Source organism: Lepus europaeus, chromosome 2 (genome assembly GCF_033115175.1).
Source record: "Lepus europaeus isolate LE1 chromosome 2, mLepTim1.pri, whole genome shotgun sequence".
Lineage (NCBI taxonomy): Eukaryota > Metazoa > Chordata > Mammalia > Lagomorpha > Leporidae > Lepus > Lepus europaeus.
This window is the reverse complement of record NC_084828.1, coordinates 70,135,575-70,154,473: the sequence shown is the minus strand read 5'-3', so window position 1 is coordinate 70,154,473 and position 18,899 is coordinate 70,135,575. Positions and strand designations below refer to the sequence as shown.

Here is an 18,899-nt window from a genome sequence, read left to right as displayed (position 1 = left end):
TACTAAACTTTATTTTAAAGGTTTATTTATTAATTTGAAAGACAGAGTTACAGAGAGGTAGAGAGAGAGGTCTTCCATCTGCTGGTTCACTCCCCAGATGACCACCACTGCTCTCCCAGGCCATCGCAGAGAGCTGGATAGGAAGTGGAGCAGCCAGGACTCGAACTGGTGCCCATATGGGATGTCGGCACTGCAGGCGGTGGCTTTACCTGCTATGCCACAGCGCTGGCTCAGACAGTTATTTTTATTATTATTATTATTTTTATTTGACAGAGTCATAGACAGTGAGAAAGACAGAGAGAAAGGTCTTCCTTCCATTGGTTCACTCCCTAAATGGCTGCTACAGCCGGTGCTGCTCCAATCCGAAGCCAGGATCCAAGTGCTTCCTCCTGGTCTCTCATGTTGGTGCAGGAGCCCAAGCACTTGGGCCATCCTTCACTGCCCTCCCAGGCAATGGCAGAGAGCTTGACTGAAAGAGGAGCAACTGGGACTAGAACCCAGTGCCCATATGAGATTCTGGCGGAGGATTAACCAAGTGAGCCACGGTGCCGGCCCTCAGACAGTTCTTTTTAAATCACTATATATTGTTTTATAACTGTTACTGAATTGTTTTTTGTTTTTGTTTTTGTTTTATTTGACAGGCAGAGTTAGAGAGAGAGAGAGACAGAAAGGTCTTCCTTCTGTTGGTTCACCCTCCTAATGGCCTCTGTTTGTTATATACACGGCATATGGAACCAAAAATGAATTTTAAAAAGGTATTTATTTGAGAGTCAGAGACAGATGAAGTTGAAGTCAGGGGTGGGAACTTAATCCAAGTCTCACATGTGGGTGGCAGGGATCCAACTACTTGAGCCGTCCCTATTGCCTATTGATTTATTTAAAAGGCAGAGGTACAGCGATCTAGAGAGATGTTCCATGTGTTGGTTCACTTCCCTAGAAAGCTGCAAAAGCTGGGGCTGGACTGTGCCAAGCCAAGCCAGGAGCCAGGAACTGCATCAAGGTTTCCCAGGTATATGCAGATGCCCAGCAGTAGATCTATCCTCCACTGCTCTCTCGGGTACATTAGCAGGGATCTGGATCACAGCTTGAGCATCTGAGACTTGAACTGGTTGGTGCCCACGTGGGATAACAGCATTGCAGCATTGCAGGTGGTGACTTAATGCACTGAACCCCAATGCTGACCCCCCAGAGGTTATTTCTTTTTTTTTTTTAGAAAGTTTTTGTTTAATAAATACAAATTTCATAGGTACACCTTTAGGAATATAATGATTCTTTCCCCCCATACCCGCCTTCCACTCCTCATTCCTGTCCCACCTTCTACTCCCTCTCCCATCCCATTCTTCATTAAGATACATTTTTAATTATCTTTATATACAGAAGACCAACTCTATACTAAGTAAAGATTTCAACAGTTTGAACCCACACAGAAACACAAAGTATAAAATATTGTTTGAAGACTAGTTTTACCGTTAATTCTCATAGTACAATTCATTAAGGACAGATGTCCTACATGGGGAGCAAGCGTATAGTGACTCCTGATGTTGATTTAACAATTGACACTCTTATTTATTATGTCAGTGATCACTAAGGCTCTTGTCATGATCTTCCAAGGCTATGGAAGCCTTTTGAGTCCCCAAACCCCATCACTATTTAGACAGGGCCATAATCAAAGTAGATGTTCTCTCCTCCCTTCAGAGAAAGGTAACTCCTTCTTTGATGGCCCCTTCTTTCCAGTGGGATCTCACAGAGATATTTCATATAGGTCATTTTTTGACACAGTGTCTTGGTTTCCTTGCCTGAAATGCTCTCACAGACTTTTTAGCCAGATCGATATGCCTTAAGGACTGATTCTGAGCCCAGAGTGCTGTTTAGGGTGTTTGTCATTCTATGAGTCTGCTGTGTGGCCTGCTTCCCAGGTTGGATCATTCTCTCCTTTTTAATTCTATCTATTGTTATTAGTAGACACTTGGTCTTATTTATGTGATCCCTTTGACACTTAATCCTATTTATATGATCAGTTACACACTTAAAATGATCACTTTAATATGTAAGATCACTTTAATATGTAAGATGGCATTAGTACCACTCACTTAATGGGGTTTGGAGTCCCATGGCAAGTTTTTAGCTTTACTCTTAGGGATAAGTCCAAGGGAATGTTACACCAGCTCTTTTTTGGTTTCTGTTGGCATGGAATATCTTTTGCTATCCTTTCACTTTCATCATGTGTATCTTTGTTGGTGTTATGTGTTTCTTGTAGGCAGCAAATCAGTGGGTTTTGTTTTTTAATCTGTTCAGCCAGTCTGTGTCTTTTAACTGGGGAGTTGATGCCATTTACATTTAAGGTGACTATTGATAAGTAATGACTTTGCCCCGCCATTTTCCCAAAATTATTCCCAATTTATTTTTGAATTTCATTTGATCTTTTTTGTTTAAAGATTTATTTGAAAGACAGAATTACAGAGAGATGTAGAGACAGAAAGAGAGGTTTCTATCTGCTTGTTCAGTCCCCAGATGGCCACAGTGGCCGGAGCTGTGCCAATCTGAAGCCAGGAGCTTCTTCCAGGTCTCCCACTCTGGTGCAAGGGTCCAAGGTCCTGGGCCATCTTCTACTGCTTTCCCAGGCCATAGCAGAGAGCTGGATTGGAAGAGGAGCAGTTGAGACTAGAACCAGGGCCCATATGGGATGCTGGCACTTCAGGCCATGGCTTTAACCCACTGCACCAAAGTGCTGGCCCCTTAATCCTTTTTTTTTTTTTTTTTTAAGATTTATTTATTTACTTGAAAGTCAGAGTTACACAGAGAGAGAAGGAGAGGTGGACAGAGAGGTCTTCGATCCACTGGTTCATTCCCCAGTTGGCTGCTACAGCCAGAGCTGCACTGATCCAAAGCCAGGAGCCAGGAGCTTCTTTCAGGTCTCCCATGTGGGTGCAGGGGCCCAAGGACTTGGGCCATCCTCCGCTGCTCTCCCAGGCCATTGAAGAGAGTTGGATTGGAAGTGGAGCAGCCAGGACTCGAACTGGTGCTCATATGGGATGCTAGCACTGCAGGCGGCTGCTTTACCTGTTACGCCACAGCGCCAGCCTCTCATTTGATCTTTTTTTTTTTTTTTTTTTTTTTTTTTTTTTTTGACAGGCAGAGTGGACAGTGAGAGAGAGACAGAGAGAAAGGTCTTCCTTTTGCCGTTGGTTCACCCTCCAATGGCCGCCACGGTAGGTGCGCTGCGGCCGGTGCACCGCGCCGATCCGATGGCAAGAGCCAGGTGCTTCTCCTGGTCTCCCATGGGGTGCAGGACCCAAGCACTTGGGCCATCCTCCACTGCACTCCCTGGCCACAGCAGAGAGCTGGCCTGGAAGAGGGGCAACCGGGACAGGATCAGTGCCCTGACCGGGACTAGAACCCGGTGTGCCAGCGCCGCAAGGCGGAGGATTAGCCTAGTGAGCCGTGGCGCCGGCCTCATTTGATCTTTTACTGATACATTTTCTTCCTTTACCTTCTTTCATATTGATGACCATGTTTCTATGTGCAATACATCTTTAAGCGTCTTTTGTAGGACTGAACAGGTGGTGACAAATTCTTTCAATTTCTGTTTGTTATGGTAGGTCTTTATTTCACCTTCACTCACAAATGAGAGCTTTGCATGGTATAATATTCTGGGATGACAGTTTTTTTCTCTTAAGATTTGGGCTATATCTCGCCATTCTCTCCTAGCCTGTAGAGTTTCTGATGAGAAATCTGCTGTGAGTCTAATTGGAGATCCTCTGAGAGCAATCTGGTGTTTCTCTTATACACATTATAGAATCTTCTCTTTATGTTTTACTATGGTGAGTTCGATTACAGTGTGTCATGACAAGGATCTTTTCTGGTCATGTCTAGTGGGAGTTCTGTGTGTGTCCTGCACTTGCATGTCCCTTTCTTTCTCCAAACCCAGGGAGTTTTCTGCTATTATTTCACTAAAAAGGCATTCTAATCCTTTGTCTCTTTCCATGCCTTCAGGAACTCCTGGAATCCATATGTTGGGTTTATTTTAGTATCCTGTAGATTCCCAACAGTGTTTTTTATTTTTCTACACTTGATCTTAGCCAAAAGGCCGAGAAGCAATGTGTTTTTTATTTTTCTAATTTCCTCTTCTTGTCTTTGGTTTGACTATATACTTTCCTGTGCTTTGTCTTCTAAGTCCGATATTCTTTCTTCTGCTTCACGAATTCTGTTGTTAAGGCTCTCCACTGCATTTTTTATTTGCTCTTTTGAATTCTTCATTTCATTTTGATTTCTCATTAAGATCTCAATTTCATGGGAGAAATTTTCTTTCATGTCCTGCATATATTTTAGTTCTTTGTGCATTTGCTTTGGATTACTTCTATGTAATCTTATGATCACTTTTTGAATTCCATTTCTTGTGTTTCTTCCATCTTATCTTCATAATCTAGTATTGAAGTGTCATGTTCTTTTGGGGGTGTCATGTTGTCTTACTTTTTCTTGTTTCTTGGATTGGTGCGTTTGTTGTTTTTGGCATTTGTGGAGATACTCTTTAGGTTTGTTTTTTTTCCCTGTGGTGGCTTTTATCATTGTACTATGACTCTGTAGATAAGTGGAATGTCTGCTTTCAGTGAATCTCTAGAGTCTTGTAGTGGGTTTGACCAGAGAGCTCTGTTCATTTCTCCAGGGTTAAAGGGATGCCTAAAGTGACACACCCAGGTTTGGTATGGTAAATCTCTCTATTTTTTTTTTTTTTAATCAGAATGGAGGTTTATTCTGCTCAGCTGAGCTCCTCTCCTCCATGGAGACCAGTGCCTGAGTGCTAGCCCCAGTAGGTACAATATTCATCCACTCTCTCCCAAGGACCACACAAAGGATTTGTGCAGTCCTCAGTTTAAGTTCAGATTCCCCAGCAATGTCAGAGGTTATTTCTAATCCTTACTGTTGTCTGGTAGTTCCCTCCAGCCCACCCCTGCCAAAAAAATAAAATCAAATCTTACTTTTTTTTTTTTTTGACAGGCAGAGTGGATAGTGAGAGAGAGACAGAGAGCAAGGTCTTCCTTTGCCGTTGGTTCACCCTCCAATGGTCGCCACGGCTGGTGCGCTGCGGCCGGTGCACCGTGCTGATCCAAAGGCAGGAGCCAGGCGCTTCCTCCTGGTCTCCCATGTGGGTGCAGGGCCCAAGGACTTGGGCCATCCTCCACTGCACTCCGGGCCACAGCAGAGAGCTGGCCTGGGAGAGGGGCAACCGGGACAGAATCCGGCGCCCCAACCGGGACTAGAACTCAGTGTGCCGACACCGCAAGGCAGAGGATTAGCCTAGTGAGCCGCGGCGCCGACCAAAATCTTACTTTTAAGTTAGATTTTAAATACTTGCTTTGTTAGAACCAAGGAAATCTTTGTCATTACATTTGTCTTTGTCAGATCCAGACTCTGTCCTTTGCCTCCAGATCAGTGTTCTTCCTCATATCTCCTAAGCTCTCTATTCTCCTTTACAAATCCCAGCTAAGGTTATTTCTTTCACTCATGGCTTGAGGAACTAAGTCAAGTGTATATTTCTATTTTTGTTTAGTTTTTTGTCAGTGTTAGTTTAAAAAACTAAAATGGATTAATTTATTTGTATATTATTTCTGTGTAAGTTTATGTATATACAAAAGCAGGCACCCATGACTTTTGTGAAATTCATTTTAATTAGAATTTAAAAACCTGAAGGAAATGATTAAGTACAAACCATAAGTCCAATAAATGACATATGGTACCAACATAAATTTGAACACATTAGGGGCCGTGAGAAATAATGTGGGAAAATAGCTCTACAGAGTAACCTCATAAGAAGCAGTGATATTTTCTTTCTTTTTTTTTTTTTTTTTTTTTTTGACAGGCAGAGTGGATAGTGAGAGAGAGACAGAGAGAAAGGTCTTCCTTTTTGCCGCTGGTTCACCCTCCAATGGCTGCTGCGGCCGGCACATCTTGCTGATCCGAAGCCAGGAGCCAGGTGCTTCTCCTGGTCTCCCATGCGGGTGCAGGGCCCAAGAACTTGGGCCATCCTCCACTGCCTTCCCGGGCCATAGCAGAGAGCTGGCCTGGAAGAGGGACAACCGGGATAGAATCCAGCGCCCAAACCGGGACTAGAACCTGGTGTGCCAGCGCCGCAAGGTGGAGGATTAGCCTGTTAAGCCATGGCGCCGGCCGATATTTTCTTGACTCTGTGAGATCATGGAATTTTTTTTGTTCATATATTTTCCTGTATATTCTATTTTTTACATATTTTTCAAATTACCCTTGACTTTTCAACTTAATTCCTCTCTTCTGTCTAACTTAAACTTGGTATATGATATCTATGATACTTAGATAGTAAAGTTCATGGCAAATTTTGGCAGAAGTACTACTGGCAGCAGAAGATGGCCTAAGTGCTTGGGCCCCTGCCACCCATGTGGGAGACTAGGATGGATTTCCTGGCTCCTGGCTATGGCCTGGCCCAGCCCCAGGCTCTTGCAGTCCATCTGGGGAGTGAACCAGCAGATGGAAGATCTTTCTCTCTCTCTGTCTCCCTCTTCCTCTGTAAACTGTGCCTTATAAATAAATAAATAAATAAATAAATAAATAAATCTTTTAAAAAAATAAGAAGACTGGGAATACAGCAAGCCTACAGGGAAGATCAAGGATGTGGGAAGGGAGAAAGTCAGAGATTTTGTTGTAAAATAAATTCTTTTATATTTGTGCTGGTAAATCGTAATGCTAAGTCTGACCATCTCCAGTTCTCTTCCTCAATTCCCATGAATTTGGTCATGTTTTTTACTAGACTTTTAACTGTGAATACAGCATTTTGAATGACTGCAGATAAACATTGACTGTTTATCACAATTTTATAGAACCTGTATTTTTCCTAATATATGATGGGATGTTTCTTTCAGGAGTAGGACACTGAAAAAGTTGTATTTAATCTGCCTGTGGTTCACATTTGTATGTAAGTCCTTAGTGGCATAGAAACTACTAAAATATCATATTTTTATTTGAAATAAAATACCCAGCTCTGAGGATCCCATTACTAATGCCCTAAATAAAAGTTATCTAAAGCCTAAATAATTTTTTTTTCAAATGTAAACCTTGTGAACACGTGTTAGAACTTGGTAAAATACTTTCATTATTTTGAGCAAAAAGTCAATGGAAAATGTGAATCATCAAAAAACTATGCATGGATTTCAAAAATTATTTTCACCAAAATAATCATTTTAATTTCATTTTTTCCATGAACCTTTTGAAGTACCCTCATAAATGTGAAATCAAAAACTTGTTTAGCATGGATGTTTAAACCTCAGAGTGCTTTCAGAAATGAAACAGTGGGGGCCAGTGTTGGGGCATAATGAGTTGAGCCTACAATGCTGGCATTCCATATGGGTACCAGTTTGAGTCCCATCCAACTTCCTGCTAATGTACCTGGGAAAGCAGCAGAAGATGGCCCACGTCACTGGGCCCCTGCACCCATGTGAAAGACCCAAGTGAAGTTCCTGGCCCAGCCCCAGCCATTGCAGCCATGTGGGGAATGAACCAGCAGATGGACGATCTCTCTCTCTCTCTCTCTCTCTCTCCCTCTCTCTGTGTAGTTCTGCCTTTCAAATAAATAAAGTAAATCTTTTAAAAAATTGAAGAATCTTGGTAGAAAACCAGATTCTTAAATAGGAGATAAATTCTTTGTGAACAAAGTCGTCATCTTAATGGAATTTTTTCCTCTGACATTGCAGAGAGTGGAGGAGGCCTCAGAATTTGCAGTTTCAGACGCATTTTCTGCCAGAAATCCAGATTTACAAAGAAGGCTTTGGGGCCAAATCCCAGATTTGGAAACATTTGAGCAAATAGAAGATCATGATGAAGTCTATGCAGAAGGTGAGAGAAGGCTTTTTTTTTCCCTTGTAGTGTTAACAGTTCTTAAAGTATAATCCATAATGTATTTGAAAATGCATAATGGAAGATTTCTTACTCTTGTTCTTAATTTTTATTTAATCCTACTGCCCTGAATCTAATTTGCTCTGGAATTAATTCCAATATAAACAAGTAAGAGCATACATAAGGCACATTTTGTTTTTTGAAACAGAACCCACTACATCCATAGGCTGTTTGACTCCCAGTATAGTATTAGTTCTATTGCAGAGAAAGTAGCACATTAAATTGATCTGGTATTGTGCAAATAATTTAACTACTAGTTTATAAATCAATTTGGTTCCTTATGAAGAGACTCTAAAACCCGTCTAACTTCTGTCTCCCAAAAGCATTTATTTACTCTCTAGGATTGTTATTTTAGTTACGATGCCCCAAGGAATTCTGCCATTTAGGGATAAAAGGGATCAGGAGGAACTAGCAAGGTGACTAGGAAGAAGTCATTGAGGTAGGAGCAGAGTCAGATTATCCTTCAAGCCAATTCCCATTTGGATTATTTATGTCTCCAGACATTTGTTTTACTTCCTCATTTGTTCAACATCTATATACTTAATTCTTCCTCTGTGCCAGGTACTATTTTAGGCACTGGAGGTACTGATAATGAACAAAAGATGCAAAACCATTATTTCATGGCATTTTAAAGAAAATGAAACAAGAATTATTAGGTAGTCCTAAGTCATTCATGTTTGGGCCAGGCTAGCAAAGAGGCAGCTGAGCAGTGACGGGGAAGAGCATCCCTGAGAGAGGGAAATATGTCAAGAGCTAAAGCACAGACATACTTGGTGAGCTCAAAGAACTGAAAGGGGACTGCACAGCTGGAGCTTCCCACTAGAGAAGAGTTTACAAGAGTGAACAGAAGACAGATCACATAGGGCCTTACAAACCTTGGGGAGGAGGGCTAGAATTAGGACAGCATTGAGGCATTTTAACCACAAGTCTAACTGGGCATTTTGAAAAATTAAATGAAGAATGGATTATATGGGAGAATAAGAAAGCACAGGCCACTGTGCAGTTCTGGGTAAGCAGTGATAGTGACTGGTCTTGTGTGTTGGACTGAAACTGTTAGGCTTTGTCTTGGTGTACCCCAGTTCATTAGGGATGCACAGTACATGTTAGCCTGTTAAGGTTTCTGAAAATTCCTGCAGTTAAAAAGAAACATTTACACACCTTATGTCCCAAACTTCCTTAGACCATGCACTCCTTTGTATCCTGAAATGCCTATTATTATCCTGGGAAACTAGCGATCCACATTAGGAGGTACTAGTGTATGGATGGAAGATGATTTTCAAAGGTTTATATCATTTTGTTCTCCCCTTGCCAAATCTATGAATACTCTTACAAGAACTAGTGTCCTGAGGAATGTGCTTTGAGAAATTCTGCTTAAGGTAGTCTGTACCTTTCCTCTCTACCGCTGTGGGGGTATTTCTACAGTTTAACCCTCCCAGGGAAGTTTCCTTTATTCTTTTGGAGGCACTACATAGCATACCCCTGTTTGCTATGAACGGCATAGAGTAGAACTGAATTATTTTACATATAAGTTATATACATAAATGTTTTATGTATTCTACACAGTTATTCAATAAATATCTGCCTCCTTCGACTTCCTCTGAAAGCTAAGAATGTTAGTTGCTAGTATACTTTCTACACTTAATCTCTACTGCTGTGATTCTTTTTTCCCCCCTATTTTATCTGTTGGCGTCAGCCTCATAATAACTAGGTAACAGTGATAACAACAATGGTGAAGCAAATGATAAAATAGACAAAAGAACATATTATCAAAAATGAACTAAGTAGTACTTCTTTGAACACCCCATGCCCTACACATAGGTGCTATTTGATAATAATAGCAATGATGAAGGTAATGCTAAAGTAGATGTTCCTCTCCATCCATACCTATATTTTTAAAAAAAGATTTTCTCAATATCATTAGGAAAGAAATCCAAGTGAAAATTGGTTTTCAGGGTGTCACACTCTGATTTTTTTCCTACCTCAATGGAATCTCCTTTCTAGTCAGCTTTTGTAAGCTTTCCTAGCTCCTCCCTATGTTTTCTTCTTCTTCTTCTTCTTTTTTAAGATTTTTTTTTTTTGACAGGCAGAGTGGACAGTGAGAGAGAGAGACAGAGAGAAAGATCTTCCTTTTTTCTGTTGATTCACCCCCCAATGGCTGCTGCGGCCAGCGTGCTGTGGCCGGCGCACCGCGCTGATCCGAAGCCAGGAGCCAGGTGCTTCTCTTGGTCTCCCATGCGGGTGCAGGGCCCAAGGACTTGGGCCATCCTCCACTGCCCTCCCGGGCCATAGCAGAGAGCTGGACTAGAAGAGGAGCAACCGGGACAGAATCTGGCGCCCCGACTGGGACTAGAACCCAGTGTGCCGGCGCCGCAGGTGGAGGATTAGCCTATTGAGCCGCGGCGCTGGCCCAAGACTTATTTTTATTTATTTGAAAGGCAAAGTTATACAGAGAGAGAGAGAAAGAGAGAGAGAGAGGGAGAGACATCTTCCATCCTCTAGCTTACTCCCTAAATAGCCACAATGGCAAGGGCTAGGCTAGGCCGAAGCCAGGAGTTTGATCTGGATTTCCACTTGGGTGCAGGAGCCCAAGGAGTTAGGCCATCTTCACGGCTTTCCCAGGCACATTAGTAGGGAGCAGGATCAGAAATGGAGCAGCTGGAACTTGAACTGGCACCCATATGGGATACCAGTGTTGGGGGCAGTGGGCCCAAACCTTTACATCACAATGCCAGCCCCTATCCTATGTTTTTAACTCCTAAATACTAGAGTTCCTCAGGCCTAGTTCTTTAATTTTTTCTCTATCTACTTTCCTCCTTTGGTGATCTGTGCTACAGCTTTAAATTTTATCTGTATGAGAATATTTCAAAAAGTTAATAGAAAATGGAACTAAAACTTAAGTTAGTTTTGATGCAAAAGAATTTTTGAAATATGTGCATTTTTTCATAACATATGCATTTTCCATTTTGAAAATTTTGAAAACCATTTATATATATTGATTTTAAAAACTTTTTTTGTGAAAATCAACTTTTCCATGAACATTTCCTGAAATCTCCCATATTTATTTCCTTGGCTTGGACTCCTCCCCTGAATGCAGAGCTACTGCCTGTTTGACATCCCTATTTGGATGTCTCATAAGCATCTCAAACCTAACACATCGAAGACTGCATTCCTGATCTTTTCTCCAAATCTGCTTATCCTTCCCTATCTCAATAAATGACATCTCTGTCCTTGCAGTTGCTTATATAAAAATCTTTGTAGATTTTTTCCATATCCCATATCCAGTCCATCTGCAAATCATGTCAAATCCAACTCCAAACATTCTTTTCTAGACCGTGACCATTTTTTATCTCTATTCCAGGTTCAGGCCATCCTCACCTCTGTCCTAGATTATTGCAGTTGTCTCCCAGTTGGTGTCCCCTACTTCTATGCTCATTGCCCAGAGTCTATCAAAGTGACCCTCTTAAAATGTAAGCCAATTTTTTGCTCATAACCTTCCTGGTTATGGCCTCCCATTGCACTCAGAGTAAAAGCCTTAGAACCTTGAATGATTTCAAGACTCTAAAGAAGGCAGTTTGTAACCTCATGGCTTTTCATATTTTGGGCTAGATTCTTTTTAATGTGAGGGGCTATCCTTGTGAATGCAGGATGTTTAACAGCATCCCTGGCCCCTCTCCACTAGAAACTAATTTCATTTCCCCAGTTGTGACAAACAAAAATGGCTCTGGGGTGGGCATTTGTCCTAGTGATTAAGATACTAATTAAGATGCCTGGTCCCATATTGGAGGGTCTGAGGTTTTTTTCCTCTGAGCACAAGGCTACAATACCTGGCTTTAGCTCTGGACTCCAGCTTCCTGCTAATGCAGACTCTGGGAGGCAGCAATGATGAATCAAGTGATTGGGTCCTGCCACCCATGTGGAAGACCTTTAGGTCTTTTGGCTTTGCTCTACAACCTGGTTCCATCCAAAGTCATTGTAGGCATTTAGGGAGTGACCCAGTGGATGCACAGTCTCCATCTCTCTGGCTCTGAAATAAGTAAAGGTTTTTAAAATAATGACTCTGGGGGCCAGCACTGTGGCATAGCAGGTTAAGCTGCCACCTGCAGCACCAGCATCCCACATTAGAGCAGACAGAACTTGAACTGGCGCCATTTTTTATCCAGCTCCCTACTAATGTGCCTGGGAAAGCAGTGGGAGATGGCCCAAATGCCTGGGCCTCTGCACCCACATGGAAGACCTCGAAGAAGCTCCTGGTTTTGGATTAGTCCAGCTGTGGCCATTGTGGCCATTTGGGGAGTGAACAAGTAGATGGAAGATCTCTCCTTCTCTCTCCCTCTCTCTCTGTCTATAACTCTGCTTTTCTAATAAATGAATAAGTCGTCAAAAATAAATGACTCCAGACATTGCCATCTGTCTACTATGGGGCAAAACTCCCCCCTGTTGATTACTGCTTCCCTAAACCTGATCCTCTTCCCCTCATCTCCTGCTGTTCTCCCCTCTCTCTGCGGCTACACGGCCTCCTTGCTATTTCTCCAACACTGTAGTCATTTCTACCTTAAGGCCTTTGCATTAGAATAATATCCCTTATATATCCATGTGACTCCCTCCTTCACTCTCTTTTTTGTTCAAATATCTTCTCAGTGAAGCCTTCTTTGACCACCCAATTTAAAGCTTCAGCGCCCATCTTCCATGTACTATATTTCATTTTTCCTTTCCCTACTTTATTTTCCCTTATTTTTTTATCTCTCTTCCTCAATTAGAATTTAAGCTTCATGGTGGGAGGGGTTATTTTTCCAGTTTTACTCACAGCTATCTTCCAAGAACCTATAACAGTAGGTGATATGTGACAGTTAATATTTATCAAATGAATGAAAACAATGGATGAAGAAAGTCTCTAAAGCAGTTAAAATATTTAAAAGATGTTTTTGTTTTATTGATAGCTCAGGAGCTGGTCAATGACTGGTTAGACACCAAACTTAAACAAGAATTAGCAAGTGATGGAGAAGGTGATTCTGAAAACACTGTGTTGAGTATCACTCCTATGGAAGAAGCCGGTAGTCACTGGAAGTACAACAAGTTTGACGGTAAGAACATATCTGATTGTTCCAAACTTCAGCATCTAATGAATGGCTCTAAAAACTGTTTTTAGTTGTTTTGAATAATAAATGAAATTTTATTTGACTTTTCTGTGTTTTCCTTAGTTTTATTACTGGTTTTAGTTGTTCTTGATTGAATGTAAATTATTTAAGTGTAAATTCATGTTTTTTTTTTAAATTAAAATATTTTAGAGATGGCATAGTGGTTAATATATTACTTGGATGCCTATGTCCCACATCAGAGTACTTGGGTTCAATTCCAACTCTGCTTCCAATTCCAGCATTCCTACTAATATACAACCTAGTAGTCTATAAATGATGACCCAAGTACTTGGGTCCCTGCCATTGATATGGGAGGTCCAGATTGAGTTCTAGGCTCCTGGATTCAACCTGGCCCAGCCCTGGCTGTTCCAGGGCCCCAAACATTTGGGCCATCTTCTGCTGTTTTTCAGAGGCCATTGGCAGGGAGCTGGATTAGAAGTGGAGCAGCTGGAATATGAACTAGCATCCATATGGGTTGCAGGCATTGTAGATGGTGGCTTTACACAATGCCAGTCCCATGAGGTTTTCTTTAAAAAAAAAAAAAAGATTTTATTTATTTATATGAAAGGTAGAGTTACAGACAGTGAGAGGAAGAGACAGAGAGACAGGTCTTCCCTCCATTGGTTCACTCCCCAACTGGCCACAATGGCCGGAGCTGTGCCGATCCGAAGCCAGGAGCCAAGAACTTCCTCCCAGTCTCCCACACTGGTGCAGGAGCCGAAGCACATGGGCCATCTTCTACTGCTTTCCCAGGCTATAGCAGAGAGCTAGATTGGAAGAGGAGCAGCCAGGACTTGAACCAGCGCCCATATGGGATGCTGGTGCCGCAGGCAGAGGATTAACCCATTATTCCATGGCACCGGCCCCCTGAGGTTTTCTTAAATGCTTTCAAGGTCTGAGGTTTTTCCTGTGAGTATAGAGGTAAGTGTGTTAATGATGGGAGCAGCTCCTATGCATGATTCAAGCATCCTTGGAGAATCCACCTGGTAGCATTCCCCCTTGACTCTGCAAAATAACTCTACAAAATCCTCAGCTTGAGGATCACAAAGTTATGAGCTCTTATCTTTTGAATTGTTTTTAAGATTTATTTTATTTATTTGAAAGGCAGAGTTTCAGAGAAGGAGGGAGAGACAGAGAGAACCATCTGTTGGTTCATTCCCACCAGGGCTGGGCCAGGCCGAAGCCAGGAATCAGAAGCTTTAACTGGGTCTCCCACATGGCTAACATGGCTCCAAGCTCTTGGGCCATCTTCTGCTGCATTCCCAGGCATATTAACAGGGAGTTGGATCGGAAGTAGAGCAGCCAGGACTCAAACCAGTGCTCATATGGGATCTTGGCCTTGCAGGAAGCGGCTTAACCTGCTGTGGCACAACACCAGAATCCTTTAATGTGTCCTAGTCTGATCTACTTTCCTTATCAGCCCAGCCAGAGCTCCTACAGTGCCCCTACCATGTAGTGATGGAATATTTGCCTGGATACCTTCTCCTGGATGGAGTCTGCACTTTGAGAGGAGTCCATTGAGCTGTTAGGAGGCTTTAATGCTCATTGGATTTTCCTTTACTTAGAAGAATTAGGGTTTTTTGTTTTCTCCCAATAACTTTTTACTCTACAGTACAATAGAAAAATAAAATATTCTCTGTCTTAATAGTCTTTTTATAATTTTATGGGAGTTGGAACTGTATCTGACCCCTATCTATTTTGATGTTCCAAGATTAAGTAGTATTACTACCCTCTACTATTCTTTTTTTTTTTTTAAGAATTTTTTTTTAATTTATTTGAAAGAGTTACAGAAAGAGGTAGAGCCAGAGAGAGAGAGAGAGAGAGAGAGAGAGAGAGAGGTCTTCCATTCCACTGGTTCACTCCCCAAATGACTGCAATGTCCAGAACTGAGCTGATCTGAAGCCAGGTGCTTCTTCCAGGTCTTCCACGCAAGTGCAGGGGGCCAAGGAGTTGGGCCATCTTCTGCTGCTTTCCCAGGCCATAGCAGAGAGCTGGATTGGAAGTGGAACAGTGGGACTCTAACTGGCACCCATATGGGATGCCAGCGCTGTAGGCTAGGGCTTTAACCTGCTGCACCACAACGCCAGCCCCTCTACTATTCTGTATGGTTTCTAGACCTTGTCATTCTGGTTGCTGTTTTCTGGATTTTTTTTTAGTTTATTAATATTAAATTTAAGTATTTTAATATTTCATTTTTGTTCTGAAACAAATATATGGAATATAGTGAAACTTTATTGGTAATAGATCTAGTTCTAAATCCTTTTACTTACATTGTCCATTATCATTTAGTATCATGCCAGGCCTCCACTATCTTTCTGATATATTTTTTAAATCAAAATATTGAATAAAAATATCATGAAACTACTGAAAAACATTTGCATAGGTTAACACACCATTTGGGACACCTGCACCCCATATTGGAGTACTTGGGGTTGATACCAAGCTCTGGCTTCTGCCTCTAGCTTCTTGCTGAAGTGGACCCTGGGAGGCAGCAGTGATGGCTCAAAAGGTTGGGTTCTTGCCACCCTTGAGGACTGAGTTCCTGGCTCCCAGCTTTGGCCTAGCCCATTCTTAGCCATTGCAGGCATTTGGGGAGTGAACCAGCATGTGGGATCTCTCTCTCTCTCTCTCCCTCTCTCTCTCTCTCTCTCTCTCACACACACACACACACACACACACACACTCAAATTAAAATAAAATATAAAAGTATGTTCACCAAAAATATTAACATATAATTATCTGTGTAGACACAGGGCAAGCACTTGACAAAATCGGACATCCATTCCTAATAAAAACTCTCAACAAATGGTGAAAGAAAGGAAATTCTGTAACTTGATAAAGGGCATTTTTTTTAATAAAGGGCATTATGTAAGATGTATAGAAGACTGTTTGTCTTCTATACATCTGCCAGCATTGTAGCTTAACGGGTTAAGCTGCCTCCTGCAAAGCTAGTATGCTGTAAGGGCATGGGTTCAAGTTCTAGATGCTCTACTCCTGATCTAGCTCTCTGCTAGGGCAGCTGAAAATGACCCAAGTCCTTGGGTCCTTGCACCCATGTGGCAGACAAGCTTCTGGCTTCTGGCTTCAACCTGGCCCAGCCCTAGTCATTGCAGCCATTTGGGAAGTGAACTAGCAGATGGAAGATCTCTTTTTCTGTCTCTCTCTCTCTCTGTAACTCTGCCTTTCAAATAAATAAAATAAATCTTAAAAACCCCACCAAAATGACAAATGTAAACTCACTTATTAAGTATGTATTAAATGTAAATGGATTTAAATTCTCCAATCCTAAAACAGATTGGCAGAATATGTGACTAACCATAGCCATCTAGAAGAGACATACTTTATATCCAAGACAAAAATAAGTTGAAAATAAAAGTATAGAAAAAGATACACCTAGCAAACAGAAACCAAAAAAGAGCAGGAATGATGGCACTATCAGAAAAAATAGACTTTAGGATAAAAACAAATTGTTACAGGAGACAAAAATTGAGTATTATAATGAACAATGGTCAACTCATCAAGAAACATTAATAATTATAAGTATGTATGTAGCTGACAAAAGAATTGCAAAATAGAAAAAGAAAAAACTGACAAAATTGGAGAGACAATTCAATAATACTAGGTAGAGACTTCAGTACCCCACTTTCAATAATATGTGGTTTATCAACTGTCTGATCCTTGCCAGAGGTGCCAAATCAGAATAATGAAAACAGCGTTTGAGGAAAAAGGAGAGAGTTTATCCTATCGATAGAATGAGGATATAGCAAAAGAACATCTGAAGAACTATCATCCTCCCAAATGAAGATGGTTCAGGATTTCTGAGGGGCTTAGAAAGGGTAACTGCTTGGAAGAGCCTAACAAATAACACATCAGGAATTAGAGACAGAGGCTCAGGAGTACACACCAAACACTGAAACTGGTCATGGGTTCAATAGTAATTTTTTTAAGGTTTATTTATTTATTTGAAAGTCCAGAAGAGATAGGGAAAAATCTTCCATCCACTGGTTCACTCCCCAAGTGACCACAATGGTCAGGGCTGTGCAAGGCCAAAGCCAGGAGCCAGGAGCTTCATTCAGGTCTCTCACATGGTTGACAGGGTCCCAAACACTTGGACCATATTACACTGTTTTTTCCAGGCCATTAGCAGGAAGCTGGATCAGAAGTGGAGCAGCTGGGACACCAACTGGTGCCCGTGAGGGATACCAGCATCGCAGGTGGTAGCTTTACCTGCCATGCCGGAACACCAACCCCAACAAGATTTTTTTTTTTTTAAGCCGGCGCCTCGGCTCACTTGGCTAATCCTCCGCCTGCAGCGCCGGCACACCGGATTCTAGTCCCAGATGGGGCGCCGGCTTCTGTCCCGGTTGCTCCTCTTCCAGGCCAGCTCTCTGCTGTGGCCCGGGAGTGCAGTGGAGGATGGCCCAAGTCCTTGGGCCCTGCACCCGCATGGGAGACCAGGAGGAAGCACCTGGCTCCTGGCTTCGGATCGGCTTGGGGGGTGAGCCAATGGAAAAAGGAAGACCTTTCTCTCTGTCTCTCTCTCTAACTCTGCCTGTCAAAAAAAATTTTTTTTTAAAAAGATTTTTTTTTAAATTATAAATTTCAAATGTGAGAAACATGATAAAGGGGAATTGATGGCTTGATCTTAACATAGGTAAAACTAACAGCATGTTCTGCATGGGTGAGTAGCTGCAAAACATTTGTCTGGAAACTGAAAGAGGCAAAGCATTGTGTTAGGAGATTCCAGTATTTAATTAACTATAATGAGGTCCACTTCCCCTAAAGTCTATGGCTAGAAAGGTTTGTGGTGCCCTTAGTCAACCACATCCCAAATCACCCTGTTTATTTACCTGTACCCATTACACCTTATTCCATATTGAACAACTTAAAGATATCAATAAGGAAAATGTTCAGTATAATTAGTTATTAGGAAAAATATAAATTGAAACTACAATAAGTTAACACTGCATTTCTCTTAAAATGACTTAAATTTGAAAGACTGGCCATACCAGTACTTGTAAGGATATAGAGGAACTAGAACATTTTCACACTGCTGTTGGAAATGTGAAACTTTATAACCACTTTGTACAACAGTTTGTTTCTTAAAAGTTAAACATATACTTTCCATATAAATCAACCACTCCACTCCTAGGCATTTTTCCAACAGAAAAGAAAGCATATGTTTGTATAAAGACTTGTACACAAATGTTTATAACAGCTTTATTTGTAATATCAAAATGTGAAAGAAATTCAAAATATCCATCATCACATGCGTGAATGAACAGACTGTGGTATGTCCATACAGTGGAATACTATACTAATCAGCAATCAAAAACAATAAACTATTGATACACACAACCTAGATGACTCTCAGAATAATTACGCTGACTGAAAGAAACCAGACTGAAAACAGAGTATAGAAACAATTATTCAATTTATATGAAATTATAGAAAATGCAAACTAATCTATAGTGATAGAAAGCAGTTCGTACTTGCCTGGAGTAGGGCAGAAGGTACAGGGAGGAGTGAGAGGAAGAGATTACAAATCAGCATGAGAACAGTTGGGGGTTGATGGACATGCTCATTATCTTAATTATGGGCATGGTTTTACTGACATATGCCGTCAAAATTTATCATATTCTTTGAATATTTCCAGTGTATTATATGTTAATTATACTACAATAAAGCTTTTTGGTTTTAAAGCAGAGAATTCTCAAGGTTGTTTAGATTGAAGTAATAAAATAGATTTGGCAGTTAAGGTGTCGTTAGTGACTTGTGTGAAGGCAATTCCCTGTAAATAGAGTTTTGTTGCCTCTTAGCTGAAGGTAATCACTGAGGGCTTTG

At 41.4% G+C, this 18,899-nt stretch overlaps 1 protein-coding gene across 3 annotated transcripts in view; it reads left to right on the top strand.

Moving 5' to 3' along the window:
- Nucleotides 1–18,899, top strand: part of CCDC191 (coiled-coil domain containing 191) — a 122,898-nt gene that overhangs the window by 7,602 nt on the left and 96,397 nt on the right. For all 3 annotated transcript variants that reach the window (XM_062208422.1, XM_062208412.1, XM_062208404.1), the window contains 2 exons: nt 7,719–7,860; nt 12,858–13,001. In XM_062208422.1, the coding sequence (XP_062064406.1) occupies nt 7,719–7,860; nt 12,858–13,001 (286 nt within the window). The remainder of the gene's footprint in view (nt 1–7,718; nt 7,861–12,857; nt 13,002–18,899) is intronic.